This window comes from Vespula pensylvanica, chromosome 7, assembly GCF_014466175.1.
Source record: "Vespula pensylvanica isolate Volc-1 chromosome 7, ASM1446617v1, whole genome shotgun sequence".
NCBI classification, from domain to species: domain Eukaryota; kingdom Metazoa; phylum Arthropoda; class Insecta; order Hymenoptera; family Vespidae; genus Vespula; species Vespula pensylvanica.
The window spans coordinates 5,447,034-5,464,533 of record NC_057691.1 but is presented as its reverse complement, the minus strand read 5'-3'; the positions used below and the strand labels follow the sequence as shown (position 1 = coordinate 5,464,533).

General features: G+C 31.8%; 1 protein-coding gene across 1 annotated transcript in view; it reads right to left on the bottom strand.

The window, feature by feature from the left end:
- LOC122630624 (acetylcholinesterase-like) overlaps positions 1 to 17,500 on the bottom strand; it is a 140,559-nt gene that overhangs the window by 32,099 nt on the left and 90,960 nt on the right. Inside the window, exon 2 of the mRNA XM_043815339.1 lies at positions 16,682 to 16,824. Coding sequence (XP_043671274.1) covers positions 16,682 to 16,824 — 143 coding nt within the window. The remainder of the gene's footprint in view (positions 1 to 16,681; positions 16,825 to 17,500) is intronic.

The window sequence follows — 17,500 nt, the reverse complement described above, 5'->3', positions numbered from 1 at the left end:
ATAATTTTTCTTTTCTTTTCCTTCTTTTTTCTTTCTTTCTTTCTTTTTCTTTTTTTTTTTTTTGTTTCTTTTTTCTCCAGCCAATTCTCATGTAATTAAACTTTAGATGGCTTATCGATCGTTAAAAGGAAAAAAAGAAAAAGAAAAAAAAAAGAAACAAAAAGAAAAAAGAAAAAAGGAAAGAACGAAAGGAAACTAAAAAGAAAAAAAAGAAAAAGAAATAGAAAAAAAAGCTACAACTCCTTTCGCGAAAGATCTTCGATTTTCTTTCGTGACGACGAATGCACACTCTCTCGATGGTAAAGGACTTTGAAAAAACTTTTTACCTACTTTAACGTCTTATCGTGAAAGATTCTCTAGCTTGGCAATTAAAGTGAGTTTCAAACTATGATTTTATATGGCTTCGAAATACAAGATTATTTCCGCAAGCAGAAGCCGAAAATCTTACTGAAACTATCCAACTAGGTAATACTCCGACGACGAGCTCCTCCAATAAACCTCGTCTACCTTCTAAAAAGGATTTACGAATCTCCATTTTCTTTTCGATTTTCTACAGAAGCATTCGGTCGAAAACTTATAGCGTATGAAAATTGTATTCCTGTATATATGCACGTATATATAGGGTGAGCCAAGTCGAATGAAACATCTAAATGTTATATATAATATTTTAATATATTACATTTGGAAGATATAAACGAAAACGTGTATCCTGCAATAATTAAAGTATTTTGCAAATGGAATGAAAATGGCCAACAAAAGTCGTATCATTTTTTTAGTTATTAAAATATTTCTTTTACTTTTGTTACTTTATTTCATTTTTTAAATAGAACGATCAATATTTGGATGCATTAATGACAAAACGAGTAACTCCCTTTCGCCGTCTTCTTTTTCGTTATCTCTGAATTAAAAAAAAAAAAAAAGAGAAGAAAATGAAAACGAAGTAGAGAAAAGAAAAGAAAAAAGGAGATATTTTTTTTTATAAAACACCCAGTACACGTGGTAAATTTACGAAGGATTTGTTATATGAAATGCTCGAAGAAAAGGTTAGGGTTGCTAGCATCTGGTCATACATATGGAAAGACGTTTGAAAAGAATAGAGAAGGAAGTTTAAAGTAGTGAGAGGTAGACAGAGATATCTAATAGCGCGACAGATTTCCATATATACCTATAATATATTCTACATAGTTTCCACCCAAAGTACATATTCTCTTTTTTCTCTATTTCTTTGGAATTCTTATATATTTCTCCTCTCTCTTTCTCTCTCTCTTTCTCTCTCCCTCTCTGTACACACACACACACACACACACATATCTGTTTCTTATATATATTCATACGTGCATTTACTCTCTTGTCCTTTATCACTTGCTCTTTCATGTAGTAACTTATCTCGAGGAAGAACATATTTTTATGTCTATCCTTGTTGAACCTATGCACGTCATAGTACATGACACGATTATTATATATACATATATACGTGTATATATATATATATACACAGAATGACCCAAAAGTTCTTAGTGACATTCAAACTTTCTCGGCAATTTAAAAAAATCAATTACTCTATTCCGCGACTTTTCACGCTCACGTATTGCGGTTAATCATAGAGTTGTAGAATTAAAAAAAAATGTAATTAGTCTAAAAAGTTTTCCAAAGGGGTTGATCGATCGATTTGTTTGAAAAAGCAAAAACCAACTCTAGAATCTTTCGACTCGCTCACAATACATTTTATCTCATGAAAAATTTCTCTGATTATTCAAAAAAAGAAAAAAAGAGAAGAAAAGAAAAACAAAGAAAGAAAGAGAAGGGGGAAAGAAAAGCTACAGAAAATGTTTAAATATGTTTCAATAAAAATTCACGCGAATAATCGTCCGACTTTATCACGTTCCATGTAAACGAGATCGATATTTAAGCGTGAACTTATGCATACAGTTTGAAACGATCTAAGAAGAATGTCGTTCGTTTGAGAAGTAATTACAATGTTACGAGGTGATCCCTTGCGACTCGTAAAAATGAATGTCAAACTCCATGCATATCCATCCACTATCCATCGAATTCCATCGGGTATTATCGATCGAAATATCATCATGCAGAAACTTGCTAGCTATTCCCTATCCATTCTTCTTATTTCTCTTTCTCTCTCTTTTTCCCTTTGTCTCTCGCTCTCCTTTTTTTTTCTAGGTTCAAGGGTCGTTAAAATTAACGATGTTTACAGAACGTGGCCAATCGATATCGTAACGACTCTTACTCGTAACGTTTCTCCATCGCTTTACTTCAACTGCAATTTACTTTGGCACGTTAATAAAGTTAGACGGAGCTTTCGTCGCAATAACAATTTACTTTCCAATAAGAAGGAGCCACTTTCTCTGTTTCTCTCTCTCTCTCTCTTTCTCCTTCTCTTTTATTCTTATTATTACTCTCTCTTTCTATCTTATTCTTTCTCTCTTTCTCTCTTTCTCCGTATTTTACTCTCACTTATTCATCGTTAACGACGAATAGCACGAAGCTAGAAAATTGTACTATCGTTAATCAAGCCATTTCCAGGCTTTCCTCTTCGTTATATCTCGAATACGTTATCGCCATTATCAGTCTTATCTATCAATTTGCCAAGGAGTAGTCCGAAGACGCCTCGATCAGCGGTGAATTAATTACTGGATTAATTACGACCGGTAAATCGTCGACGATGTCGCGTTCCAACCTTGCACGCTAATACTTACAGTTTACTCGTTCTATATACATGTACATATACATGTACACGCGCACACAAATATATATATATATATATATATATATATATATATATATATATTGTATGTACACGAGGTCGCTAAAGATAGTTCGTCCTACTTTACCTTGAATTTGGGACGAGGAATGGAGGGAAGAAAAGGGAATTGCATCGAAAATTCTATGCTTAGAAAGAAAAGGGCGATACACGAGGAAAGATAAAGCCAGCACTGCTTTATCATTAGTTGATAAAGAATCGCATTCATTAATGGGACTTTTCAAATGGAAGCCTCATTTTAATCTTACCGCGAATCTCTTTTTCTTCTTCTCTCTTTATTTTATTTTATTTTATTTTATTTTTTTTTTATTTATTTTTTTGCTCCTTCCTCCTTCTCTTCTTTTTTCTTTCTTTTTTTTCCTTTCTCTTTTCTATTCTTCCTTCCCTCATCTCCCACCCTCCCCCCTTATACGAATACGAAAAGAAATTGAATGTTCCCATTGCTCGAGTCCTTATTTCTATTCCTATCGAGAATCGTCTTAAAAATTGATTCTTCGAAAGAGTAATGGCCTATTTATTTTAAATTCCCTTATCTAATATCATTAAGTCGAGGATCGGCGAATCCTCTTTACTTGAAAGGATTCGATATTTCGAGAAGTTTTGCATTGCAAAGTACAGTGTCCTTTATTTTTTTCGAGTAAAAATGAAAAAGCAATAATGTTTTGTACTTAATACCACGTCATTCTCTTTCTTTTTTTTTTCTTCTAGTGAAAGAGAGAGAGAGAGAGAGAGAGAGAGAGAGAGAGAGAGAGAGAGAGAGAGAAGGAAAGAAAGGACGATCGAAAAAAGGATTATATCCTGAAAGTGGGTCAAACTGTTGTTGTATCATTTGATTCACCAACGAAAAATTTTCTTTTCCTTTCCGCGATATTTTAAATAAGAAACCTGATTGCATACGAGTCGAGTGGAATAGACGAATCTAAGAAGAATAGAGTGGGAGGTATTATTAAACAGAAGTTTTCTACGGATGGTATTGTTTCCAACGTTCGTGAGATTCGTCCATTCTTCGTCGACGACTTTGCAATTTAGTTCGGGGAACCCGCCTCTATCTTCCGTCTTGGAAAAATAGTTCAGAAAAGAAAAAGATAGAAAAATAAAAAAAGAAAAAGAGAGAGAAAGAGAGAATAAGGAGATAGTTTCTTCCTCTGGTAACATACGTATCCTTTAACTTCCAAGGACAAAGATCTCGATTTATGGTTGAACATGTAACCCCAACAGAGGTTGAACAATGTGAATGTTTTTCAAGTCGTTCTGTTAGTCCTTCTAAATTTCTAAAACTTGGTATCTTTTTATTTCTTTTTTTACGAGCTTGTAGCATATGTACTTATATGTGTGTATACATATGTATATATACACACAAAGAGAGAGAGAGAGAGAGAGAGAGAGAGAGAGAGATGCAATATAATAGCTGTGTTCAACGTTGACGTCACGCCTTCACTTTGCTAAGAATGATAAAACAGAAGGATATGGTTTTCTTTTTTCCTTTTTTTTAGTTCTTCTTCTATTTTTCTTATTCTTTTTTTTTTCTTTCCTTTCCTTTTCTCACTTTCGTCTCTCCTCAGACAACGGCTCATCATCCTCGAAGCCAAAAAAGATTCTTTATTAAACTGTGTGCTTATATGTATGTATGTATGTATATATGTATATATAATACCTGTTTAGACGATGTCGAGTAGAATATACGTATAAAGGTGGATCCTATCTCGTATAGGAAAGTCAATTTTTTTTCGAACGATCGATCGATCAATCTATCAATCGATCGAATCGATGACCGTTATCGAGAGAACCATGCATCCGATCCGAAGAGAAATTTTCCGGGTCTTATCAACAAACGCATTGAAAGAAGATAGATAGATAGATAGATAGATAGAGAGAGAGAGAGAGAGAGAGAGAGAGAGAGAGAGAGAAGGAAGAGAGATTTGACGGCGTGTCTGATCCCAAAGGGTAGGAAGGTCAGATTGGTGAACCATAAACGATGATACTTTAACCCTCTGGTTAACGCAGTGAAATGGAAAAGGTAATGAACGCATGGAAGAGGAAAGAAGAGAGAGAGAGAGAGAGAGAGAGAGAGAGATAGATAAATAGATACATAGATAGATAAATAGATAGATAGAAAGAGAGAAGATACCTATTGGTTTTATTCAAGGCTCTCGAAATACTTGGCAGTGATGAATCGTTCATTCTAATCCTTGGATAATCTACTATGGCTGAGCTCTAGGTGCATTCGAAGTAGACCGTATACAATCTTCTTTCCCGGTCTTTCCTTGTTTTTCGTTAAATCCTTCTTTCGTTCATGGTTAGGAGAATAGCAAGCGCGCGCAAATTAATCGTTTCCTTTATATCTCGTTCTGAGAAAGTTTAAATACTTTCTACGATAAAAAGAAGGAGGACGAGGATAAAAAAAATAAAAAGAAGGGGGGAAAAGAAGAAACAGTGTAGAGACAAGTATCATCTTATTTTTCTTCAAGATGTCTATCGTTCCTTTTATACTTTACATCCTATTTCTTTTTGTATCTTCTTTTTTTTTTTTTCTTTCTCTTTTCAAGTCGATAATATTTGTACATTAGTTGAAGTAAAATTTGTTTGTCTTGTTTGCCTCTCTCTCTCTTTCTTTCTCTCTCTCTCTCTCTCTCTTTCTCGCTTCTTTTTGATCGATCGTCATACTTGTAATAAATTTTACATGTAATGGATACCTCTCAGATTACATTTAATCTTACATTTGACGTTCGACAAATGGCTTATCTCGGCGTCGAAGTATCGTGAAAACTGGGCCAAGAGAGATTTAATTTTCGGTATAAAATGTATATAACGTTAATCCGGTAATTCGAATGACGCGATATTACCAGAATAGAATCGGTTTGCTCTAAATTGGACATCTAGAGAGACCTCCTTTCATTGTGTATCTACTAATACTGGGTTACTATCAAGAGCTCGATTTCCACCCCTAGCTATTTTCTTTTGGACGATCGCTAACAGCTATTATTGGAATTTTTACGTCGACTTGTTCGCCAGTATTCTTCGACGGAAATTCATAAGAAGATGAGAAAAACCGTAACCAATACGTCCGCACATCGTCTTTGAATTTAATCGTGTGTGTGTGTGTGTGTGTATGTATATATAATATATGTAGTGAACTTTAGCAGAAATATGTGTAATATAAAATCCATCGGTTTACTTCAAAAATATAACTACTATTTTACGTATCATATATTTGAAAGTCGAACCAGTCGGAAATATCATATAAGTGAGTTCTTTGACACATTTTCTCCGAGTCGATGTAATTTTCGTTTTTCGAGTTCACCCATGCGTAACGCGTGTCGTCACGCTGATTCGTCCCTTCGGCATTTTTCATATTACCTCTATTGCGATTCACCAGTCATTTTCAATTCGAACAACTCCGTATGTCATCGTAAACGTCTATCGGAATAAACATTTTCGATTTTTGCTTGGATTATTGACATTTTCTTTCTTTCTTTCTTTCTTTCTTTCTTTCTTGCTTTCTTGCGTTCTTTCTTTCTTTACGTTCGAACATTCAGATTTTTCGCGATTTGACAAGGATTTACGAATTTACGATCGACTTTTAACTAATTTTTCTTCGATAATAATCGAAGGAAAATTATGAAGATAATTGCTTTTCTTTTTTCTTCTCACAAACTTTACATTAATTAATAAATCCGACTGTAATTAACAACGATTGATAAATGATTTCAACTATTGAGAAAAAAAGGAAAAGATCGTCGATATATAATAATATATATAATAAATTTTTCAATTTGGACATTTTAGAAGAAAAAAAAAGAAGAAGAACAAAAAAACATATAGAGAGATCAACACCCAGAACATTTTTTTTTTTTTTTATAAAAAAGAAAGGAGAGAAAGGCCACCACGTTATTCCTTTTTCGTTTTATTTTATTTTTTTATTTTTCTTTTCCTCTCTTTTTACATTCGCAACACGACTGCCCGTTAGCCCTTTTACACGTTCATATCAAGCGACGTTGTGGTTACTCGGTTAGACGGGTTATGGGGTCTCTCTCTCTCTCTCTCTCTCTCTCTCTCTTTTCTTTTCTTTCTCTCTTTCTCTTTCTCTTTCTCTCGTACCAGAAAGACTTTATGCTCCCGGAAAAATTGTTCCTACCGTACAAGGGACTCCTGGTGTCGGTGAAATTGCTTTTCACGGAGAAATTCAGAATTCGCTCTCTTACTTTCCAGGTTCTTAAAACTTGATCGGACGACGAACATGATGAAAATATTCGAGAGGCAATATCGTGAGTTAACGAAAATAAACTGCATTCTTAAAGTTTTCTTTTTTCTTTTTTTTTTTTTCGCTCAAGAAACATGAAAGATTCTTGTATACATGTATACACACGTATATTTTTATATTATTTTTTATATTATTTATATTATTATTTTCATTGCTATATAATTTTATATAATTTATTATTATATAATTTACATAATTTTCATGAAATTTCGAAAAAAGAAAAAAAGAAAAAGGAAAAAGAACGTCTATCAAATATTATTTTCGTAGCTTCGAATGAAATTCCGTATTAATCGATATTGAAAACATTACAAATTAATGATAAATTTTTTCGACGGTCTTTATTATGTTACTGACAAAATCAAATACATGTACCGAGGATATACTGTAGTACATATATATATATGTATGTATGTATGTATGTATGTATGTATGTATGTTTATGTATCCACGATATATGAAATTTGTAATTTTAATCTTGTCAACCAAGAATTCGTAATATCGTCATTCCGATTTAAAACCAATGAAAATTAATTTATTTTATTCCGAAATAAATAATTCTTTTGAAATATAGATACGATTTAATGTCAACGATTTGATAAGTGTCATTGATATCGAAAAATTAATAATTTCAAGGGATTCAGTAAATTTTAACAAAATAATAAATATATACCCCGTGTCTCTCTTTCTCTCTCTCTCTCTCTCTCTCTCTCTCTCTCTCTCTCTCTCTCTCTTTAAATTTATTTGAACGAGCATTTATTAAAGGATCGAACGTTGTCGAGTGATTCGAGTAACGATTAGAGAAATAAAAAAAAAAAAAAAAGAAAGAAAAAAAAAAGAACGAACGTTCGAAAGGGCGTAAGGGACAAATGTACGAGAGTATAGTTATATATAGTTAGTATAGTCGATAAGAGCCGATATCGTTCGATTCTCTTCTACGTAACTTTGTCACCATCATTTTCGAATAACGCTAAATTATTATCGTCAGTTCGCGAAGGAAAAAGTTTATCTCGTCCTTTACTCGACCGTAACCGAGTCGAAAGCATGGATCCATAAATGTGTGCGAAAATGTGTATAGGTCTGTGTACGTGTGTGCATGGCGTGTCTGTCTGTGTGTGTGTGCATACACGAGTATGTAGAAGGGGTCTCAATGTGTTAGTGGATATTAATGGTACTCGGTTATCGAGACGTTAAATCAAGCTACGTGGTTACACGGAACATCTCGATAAGTGCGAGACCCTTAAATCTGCTGTGGGAAATTTGAAAAAACGACTTTGTCGCGTACACGGCTTTATTTCTTTCTCTCTCTCTCTCTCTCTCTCTCTCTCTTTCTTTTTGTCTATATCTTTCTCTTTCTTTTTCTCTTCGTTCGTTTCTTTTACTTTTTCTTTTCTCTCTCTCTCTCTCTCTCTTTCTCTTTCTCTCTCTATCTCTTTCTTTCATTTTAGTTTTTCTTCTTTCGCAACGTCGAGCATTGAAGCTTTTTAAAATTCACAGTCCGTCCCATGAGGATCAATATTCGTCGAGCATAGCTAAAAGCGAAAACGACATTTACGTCATTTATGTCTTTCGTAAAATGTGTATCCGTGATAGCGCGATCGAGATAGGAAAACTCAATCAGTTCGAAAACAAACAAAACAAGTGTTCGTACGGTTGAATCGAATTCTTAACTATACTACAATTGTCCCGTAGTCTGCATATACATATATAAATATATATGTACGATATGAAAAAAGTAATATTAAATAAATAAAATAACATGATCGAAACGATACTCGTTACATCGTAGAATCGCTGAATAAGTTAATAACACGAAAAGCCTTACTCAATCCGTCTACTCCTTAATCTTTTTCGAAACTCTTAATTATTCATGTTTAATAAAAATAAGATCTTGTATAATTCTTCTTTAAAAGGGAAAGTTTAGAGTACTCTTAACCCACTCGAAAATATTCTCTATAAAACAGGCTACGAGGCTTTGAACGAGTGAGAGATAAAGAAAGGAAAGAAAGAGAAAGATGGAGAATAGATTGGTACACGACCGACGCGAAATACAAAATGACGAGAGAACAATTATAATTATTATTATAATTCTAACATTGTCCGAATAAACGAATACAAAAGTATAATAAATATTATAGAAAAATTGCCTATAAACAAAAGTATAACAAATATTATAGAAAAATTACAATGTTATAATATATAATTATGTAATATAAATATCACTTTTAATAATTTCCTATAAACATATATATATATATATATATATATATATATAAATTATTTTATTAAAAGAAACGACGATTGTAATTGCAACGATTATACGATAAATTTATGTAATCATAATCATTGGATAATAATTAAATTCGAGAAGAATTGCAGAAGAAGGGATTATAAATCACTCGAAATCTCGTTTTAATTTCTCGGATTTCTAAGGAAACAATAGATCACACGTTTGGTCGATCGTTTGTGAAAAAGAGTAGCAGAAGTTAGGTACACAGAGCGATTAGACGATGCGACGACGATTTCACGCGATGAAGCACTCTTTGTCTCTCTCTCTCTCTCTCTCTCTCTCTCTCTCTCTCTCTCTTTCTTTCTCATGCAGAGAATTTCACGTTAAAAAGAATGTCCTTCTTTTCGATGCGCCACGAAGCCTGCGGCTTTGCGAGCTTTAACGCGAACGCGAACTCGCGCTTCTTCCTTTTAATTATGCAAGCGCGAGCAAAGGCGTGACGAAGCGTGCTCGTTATTTTTTTTTTTTTTATTTTGCTCTGTTTTATATCTTTTCTTTTTTTTTTTTTTGTATATTTTTTTTTGTCTTTATTCTCTTCCCTTTTTCTTTCTTTTCCTTCTTCCTTCTTTCTTTCCTTCCTTCCTTTCTTTGATTTTTTTTTTCCTTTTTCTTTTTCTTCTCTTTTCTCTTCTATCTTCATCCTGTTTTTTCATCGCGTTCTCTAACGCTGCAAAAAGAATGAGAACGTATCGAGGCCTTTGCGAGATATTTCACGGGCTCGTTTAACCCTTCCCACGGTAAAATTTCTCTCTCTCTCTCTCTCTCTCTCTTTTTTAAATATTTTTTTTTCTTTTAATTTCTTTTCTCTCCGCTTGTTCTACTCTCGTTTCGATCTGTTGTGTACTCGAACGCACAGTAGAAAATAGTATCTACGTTTAATCGTAGCGATCATCGTGAAATTGATCGAAGGTATAGGCGATTTTGAAATTTAGAGATGCAATATTTTGTTTTCCTTTTCTGTTCCTTTCTTTCTTTTATTTTTTATTTTTGAATATGGAAATACAAGCGCGTTTTATATACCTCTCTCTCTCTCTCTCTCTCTCTCTCTCTCTCCCTATATATATATATCCATTCATCGAAACGAATGATACCACCTACTTGTCCTTTAATAACATCATTATGAGTTTGAAATAAATAAATGAATGAACAACATCGTTCGTATTCGTATCGTACATATAATTTACATATTAGATATTACGATTTGATCGTCGAGATATGTACGTACAGAAAAAAAAAAAAAAAGAGAAATTATTGAATTCGAATATCTAAAGACGAGAAGTAGATATCTTTTCATAGTACCTACCGATTCTCCCTATCTATACCACCCACCTCCCACCCACCTTATATATTCTATCGATTTGTCAGATTATTCTCAAAGTGGTTGTAAGGTCAAAAGGATGAAATGAATTTTCGAATTGAAAAGAGAAAAAAGAAAAAAAAAGGAAAGCAGTAGTAAAAGTGAATAGATAGGTAGGTAGATAGGTAGGTAGGTAGATAGCTAGGTAGGTAGGTAGGTAGGTAGGTAGGTAGGTAGTAGTCAGTCTACGTAGTAACCTATAGGAAAGTAGACGTCAACTTTTTCTCAAAGGAATTCCAACAGTCTGTACCAAAGTCGGCAACGAATGAACGTAGTCGCCCGTAAACTTGTCAGATAAATATAGACAGAGATAGATAGAGATAAAAAGAGATAAGAGGAAGAAAAAGAAAGGAGAAATAGAAAAAGAAAAATAAAAGGAAAAAGAGAGAGAGAGAGACAAAAAATTAGAAATTGTAAGTCGTATTGGTACGAACGAATGCGTAAGTCGATTTCCGCGTGGCAAAAGCTTAGGTAAAAATCGAATAGAACGAAATGTAAATCGTGCAAGGTAGAGTTCGTGCTTTTACATGAGAAAATACGTAATAGATATATAGTCTGCTCTTGGCTTGGATAGATGTGTGGATAAGGTGTGTGTTTGTGTGGGTGTAGGTTGTGTGGGTGGTTGAGTGGGTGAATCGTGTATGTTTGTGGTGTATATGTATGTGTGTAGGTGTGTGTCAAGGGAAGGTTAGAGGAATGAGACCTTTTGCGAGTCGACTTCCGTTTGGTGCGAAGCTCGCGACTCTGGTTCCTATGTAAATACGACCACCTGCTCGGAAATCAATTTTCGGAGTTCTCCCTTTTATCGTGAAACGAGGGGTAGAACGGGTAGAAAGAGGACGTAGTCGAAGCTACGCTCCCGTATCACCTGTAGAGGAAATTTCTACGTCGTCCTTCTCTCTCTCTCTCTTTCGTTTTTTTCTATTTTTTCTTTCTCTTTTTCTTTTCTTGTTTTTTCCTTTTTTCTTTTTCCTTATTTGTTTGTTTCTATCTTTTTTTCTTTCTTTCATTCTTTATATATGTCATCAACGAAGGGGAATAACCGAGGTCAAGTAAAAAAAAAAACAAAGAAAAAAAGAAAAAAAAAGGAAGGAAAAGAAAAGAAAAAATGGAACAAATCAAAGAGCTCGTTCGTCAAAAGTGTAAAAGTAGAGTAAATGAGAAATAGCTAACCTTCTTCTCCGTGTGCAATTTCATTTATTAAAGTGACCTACGTTTCCTTTTTTTTCTTTTTTCCTTTTTCCTTTTGCTTTTTAATTCTTTTTTCTTTTTTCTTTTTTTTCTTTTTTTTTTTTTTTATTATTCTTTTCTGATTACTCTACAAACCCGTCGTGATTAATATCCGGGTAGGTGTGAATTAAATGAATGGAGAATGACATGGAAATAGATAGACGTAGAACGAACATTTATTTATTTATTATATCCTATAGATCTATATACACATATATATATATATATGTATGTATGTATGTATGTATTTATTGATTTGTTCATAGAAACTATTTAATAATAGAAAATGATGAATTTAAATATTCGAGTGTCTTTATATATTACTGTTGAAATATAAATGAAGATATTTAAGTGAAATATAGAAAGAAACAAACATAAACGTAGTTTCTTGTACGTTTTACGAAATAGATAACAATTTTTAATAACTAATGCAATAAAATTTTTTTCTTCGTCATCGTATCAAGAAATTGATGTATCCTTAGATAAAGACAAGTTTATTGCACATTTTTTTATCAGCTAGATAATTTCGTTGATAAGCAATGCCACGAAATTCTTTATTACTCTTCATCCTCGTATCGAGAAATTGATTTATCCTTAGATAATAATAAGTTTATTGCACATTTTTTTATCAGCTAGATAATTTCGTTGATAAGCAATGCCACGAAATTGTTTATACTCTTTATCGTCATATCAAGAAATTAATTTATCCTTAGATAAACCTAAGTTTATTCCACATATTCTTATCAGCTAGATAATTTTCTTGATAAATAATGTTTATGAACGAAACTGTTTATATTCTTTATCGTCGCATTAAAAAATTAGTTTATTCGAAGATAAACGTAACTAGGCATTAATTTATCAGAATTTTTTCTTTTTTGAAAGAGTAAAGGTTAATGTCATAAAAAAAAAAAAAAAAAAAAAAAAAAAAAAAAAAAAAAAAAAGAAAAGAAAAGAAAATGAAAAAAATTCTTTCGCGCGAAACAAAAAGATTCGTTCGATCTAACGAAGAAAATAATTTTGAACATTGAAGATTATGTTTCTCGTTTGATAAAGAAACGAGAAAATTGTTATATTGTATCCATGTAGATCGACTTGACCGAGTTATAAGAGAATAGGCCGGATAAATTGAAACTTGGACGTTTCGAGGACGCGTCCCACATCGTGTTCTCGATTGATGGCACCTATCTAAATATTTATTTATCGTCATTCTTTACGAAGAAAACGAAAAAGAGGAAAACGAATCGATTCCTTGTTAAGTTAACGAAAACGATGAAATATTCGACAACAGTTATGGGTGCCAAAGATCTTTCGTAAATATTTATATCTAATTATTAATCTTTTCACTTTATTCTTTTTTTCTTCTTCTTTTCTCTCGTTATTATTTTCACTGAGTATCGAAAAACTCGTTCATAGTCTGATCTACATATAGTTCTCTCTCTCTCTCTTTTTCTCTTTTCTCCCCTTTTTCGAACTTTTATAAACGTCGAGCTCGTTAATCTCCGTTGCCGTCGTTAACAATATCGAACCGAACGGAGCAACATGATCGTTTTATTAAAATTTCCAATGATGTTGTCTCAAAACGTTGTAGAAGAAAATTCAATTCAGTTTAAATACACGTACCCGTACGTAACTTCGTGTACAAATACGTGTCATATTTTATTATTACATTTAAAATGAGACAATAACTCACGATGATATTAGATCGTTAAAACTAGTCGTCAAACTTATCGTAGATAAATCTGTACATGTAAACTCGCTGATAAATCTGTTCGTATTGTTTCCCTTTTTGTTTCTTTTATTCTTTCTTGCTTTGTGTTTTTGGAGCTATTCTTTTTTACACTTTTTTTTGTTTTCGTTTTTTTCTTTTTTTTTTTCGTTTTTCTATTCTTCTTTTTATTGACTGGTCGAAGTTGTTTTTCCAAAAAACACTTTCGTGTCCGACATTCGAGAAAGAAAGAGAGAGTACACGTAGCAGGATTAACGAGTGCCAAGCTTCATGTGCAAAAAGAGAACTGCAATAGTGTATCTTTTTGCAACATCAATTGGAAAGAAAAAAAGAAAAAAAAGAGAGAAAGAAAGGAAAAAACAATAATTCGTTTTTGAAATAAAAAAGATCGTACGAATGAACCTATCAAAAATAATAATCATACGAGTAAGTAATTATCTATATTATAAAATAAATAAATAAATAAATAAATCAAAAATAAATAAATCAATAATAAATCGTGGACATAACGAATACGATTTGTATAAGGTATCATCGAATGTATCTCCTTATCGAGATAATCGAGGTCGTAAGGTCACCGTATGTCACTCATCATTGTGCAATCAAGCGTACAATAGGCTCGATTACTCGTCAATGCAGAAAATCCAATTATCCGAGTAGAATTTATATCTACTGAACATGCTCTCGCGTGGTCCCGCGATTATAAATTGAACGGAGAATAATTAAAGCTATGGGGGCTGAAAAAAAATGCAAAAAAAAAAAAAAAGAAAATATGGGGGAGGAGAAGAAGAAGAATTTCAAACATGAAAAAAGAAAAATAAATAAATAAATAAATAAATAAATAAATAAATAAATGAGAGAAAAGAGAAATAAGAAGGAAGAAATAATAATTTACGAAACATACGCTCGTATTATTTCGTTTGATTTTTTCTCTTTTTTTTTCTTTCTTTTCTTTTCTTTCTTTTTTTTTTTTTTTTTTAAATACTAAATCCACTTCTCTCTTCCTTCGTGCTAGTTTATTTTTCACTGTATAGTGAAAAATGAGCGACTGATACGATAAAACGAAATTAAAAAAAAAAAAAAAAAGAGAGAAGAAAAAAAAAGAAAAAAGTAGAAACCGAAACGATACACATTTTTATTTTCTATTTTCGCATCCTATTTCATTGGACACTTTAAAATCGTGTTCGACGATATCTCCCTTTTATTTATCATTGTTATCGTTCTTACTCCAAAATATCATATATATATATATATATATATTTTTTTGTAATAATCCCACAAATTTGTAAGAAATATTTCTTTTTTCTTTTCATCAGAAACATTGAACGTTTGCAAAATTATTTGGTATACATTTTCATTGTGCACACACATACATATTATTTAATAATTTTTAATACTTTTTTTTAATACACTATAAACTTACTATATATTATTCTGTCTCTCTCTCTCTCTCTCTCTCTCTCTCTCTCTCTCTCTCTCTTTCTGTCTTTCTTTCTCAAAAAAAGAAAAAAGAAGAAAGAGATATATAGGCTAAGCGATAAGGCGTTAGATCGATATCGTTTTATATACTTTAACGATATCACTCTTCAAAGGCTCTCGCCATCCTTACAGGTTGCCGCTAATTACTTTCCGATCGGTGGAACATCACGTCAAAAGATGCTTTGTCATAGGTCGCTCATTCCTGCGTGAAGTCTCTCGGACTTACATACTACAGGTAAATGTGAATATCGCTTCAATATTAAATATAAATCAGATAAGATGAGACGAGTTTCGAAGGACGATCTAATCGCTTGAAGGATTTGTAATTATTAATAATAAATACATTATATGTATATATATCTATTTACATATATATATATGTATATATTATACGTAAGCCTTCATCGTTAGTTTTTAATTAATAACACACTTGTAATAACGAACATAATTATATATTTTTAATAACGTTAACTTTCAATTATACAACATACATACATACATACACACACACACATATATATATATATATTCACGAGCCTATTGAACTCATGATGGAAAATCAATAATTTTCAAGGATAAAGACGAAAATAATTTTCCATGCTCTTGGAACGAAGTAAAAATCGATTAGAGAGGAAAAAGAAAGAGAGAGATAGAGAGATATATAGATAGGTAGATAAAGCACGAAATAAAAGAGAGAGAGAGAGAGAGAGAGAGAGAGAGAAAGAGAGAGAGAGAGAGAAGTTGAACGTAAAAAGAAAATGGATTTTAGGGGTTAAACTCTTAAAATCTTAAATTCACGTTTGTACCTTTCTCTCTTCCTCTCTTTACCGAAGAATATATAAAACCGAAGGAGTTTCATGGAGCCAAGGGTACAATGTATGTAACCGAAGGAAACTAAAGTAAGTACTTGAAACGCTTCGCGGAATATCTGCTCGCGGCATTTCCTGTACAGAAGGAAGAACACCGGTCTAAGTTTACTGACAAGTTGAAGTTGGTACTCGACTTTACGAAGGAGATTGTCTTGCAAATGGACAAACGAATTCTAGTTGGATATATGAGATTAGCAATAAGAAAGGGAATTTTGATTTTACTTAACAATTTTATTTATTATATATAAATATATATACATATATATATATATATGTATATATGTATGTATGAGAATTGTAATTTTATAGAACATTTTTACATACTTGTATATACAACAAATTCTGATTTTATTGAAGAATTTTATGTATGTAGGAATGCAGGTATAAAATTACTTTGTAAAATCAGAATTGTATATATATATATATATATATATTTACCTTCTCATTTTTCATGCCAAATATTTCGAATTTTTTACGATCTTCGAATTTGAAATATATTAAAAAATAAATGAAAAAGAAAAAATGAAAAAAGAAGTATCGAATTAAAGTACTCTCTTTCTTTGTTTTTCTTTCTTTCTTTCTTTCTTTCTTTCTTTCTTTCTCTTATTCTTTTTTTCTCTGTCCCTTTCCGATCGTATTTATCACAGTATAAAATTAGTTTCATATATCGATAATCATCGAGATGACACTTACTTGAAATTTGATGGCGTCACGTTCGATCTGCGACATGTTCTTGAAGATGGTATCGATAATGCCAATGAATTTGTCACGGTCTAAAAAGCTCGCTTGGTCCTTCTCGAAGAAATCGATGAAGTCGTACAAAATGAAGTACGTTCCTGAAACAAAAATTTTCACGTTTCGTTTTATAATCTTTTATCGTATTTGAAAGATAGAAAGTAACTTATATCTGATGATCTTCGTTTCACTTCGAGAAGAAAGAATAAATGTAATTGAGATTTATTCTTTCGTATATAGAAATATATTAATAATATAATATTAAAACGATTCCACGCGTAATGATAGTTTTTAATTATATTAATTCATTGATATCGTTAAAAAATCGAATTTTCCTAGATATTCTTCTTTTTTCTTTCTCTATCGATATTTTAAAACAAACGGACAACCCATACAAAATATTGTGCGATGTAAAAATATATAATTAATAAAAAGTTATTCTACATAGTGCTTTTTAAAATAATATCCTCGATAATAGTTTTCAATTAAATTAATTTGTCGATATCGTCCAAACGAATGTTTCTGGACATTTTTATTTATTTATTTATTTATTTATTTATTTATTAATTTTTTGCAATATTTTGAAACAAACACCCGAAGTCTAACATTAAAACCAATCGGACTACTTCTCGGTAAACTAAAAATATATTATTAATAAAAACTCATTCGACATAGTGCTTTTTGAAAAACGATTCCTGTGATAATCAAGTTTTCAATTAAATTAAATTGATTAATCGCGTAAGGTCGGACTCTCGTCGATCTCTTTTTTCTTTTATT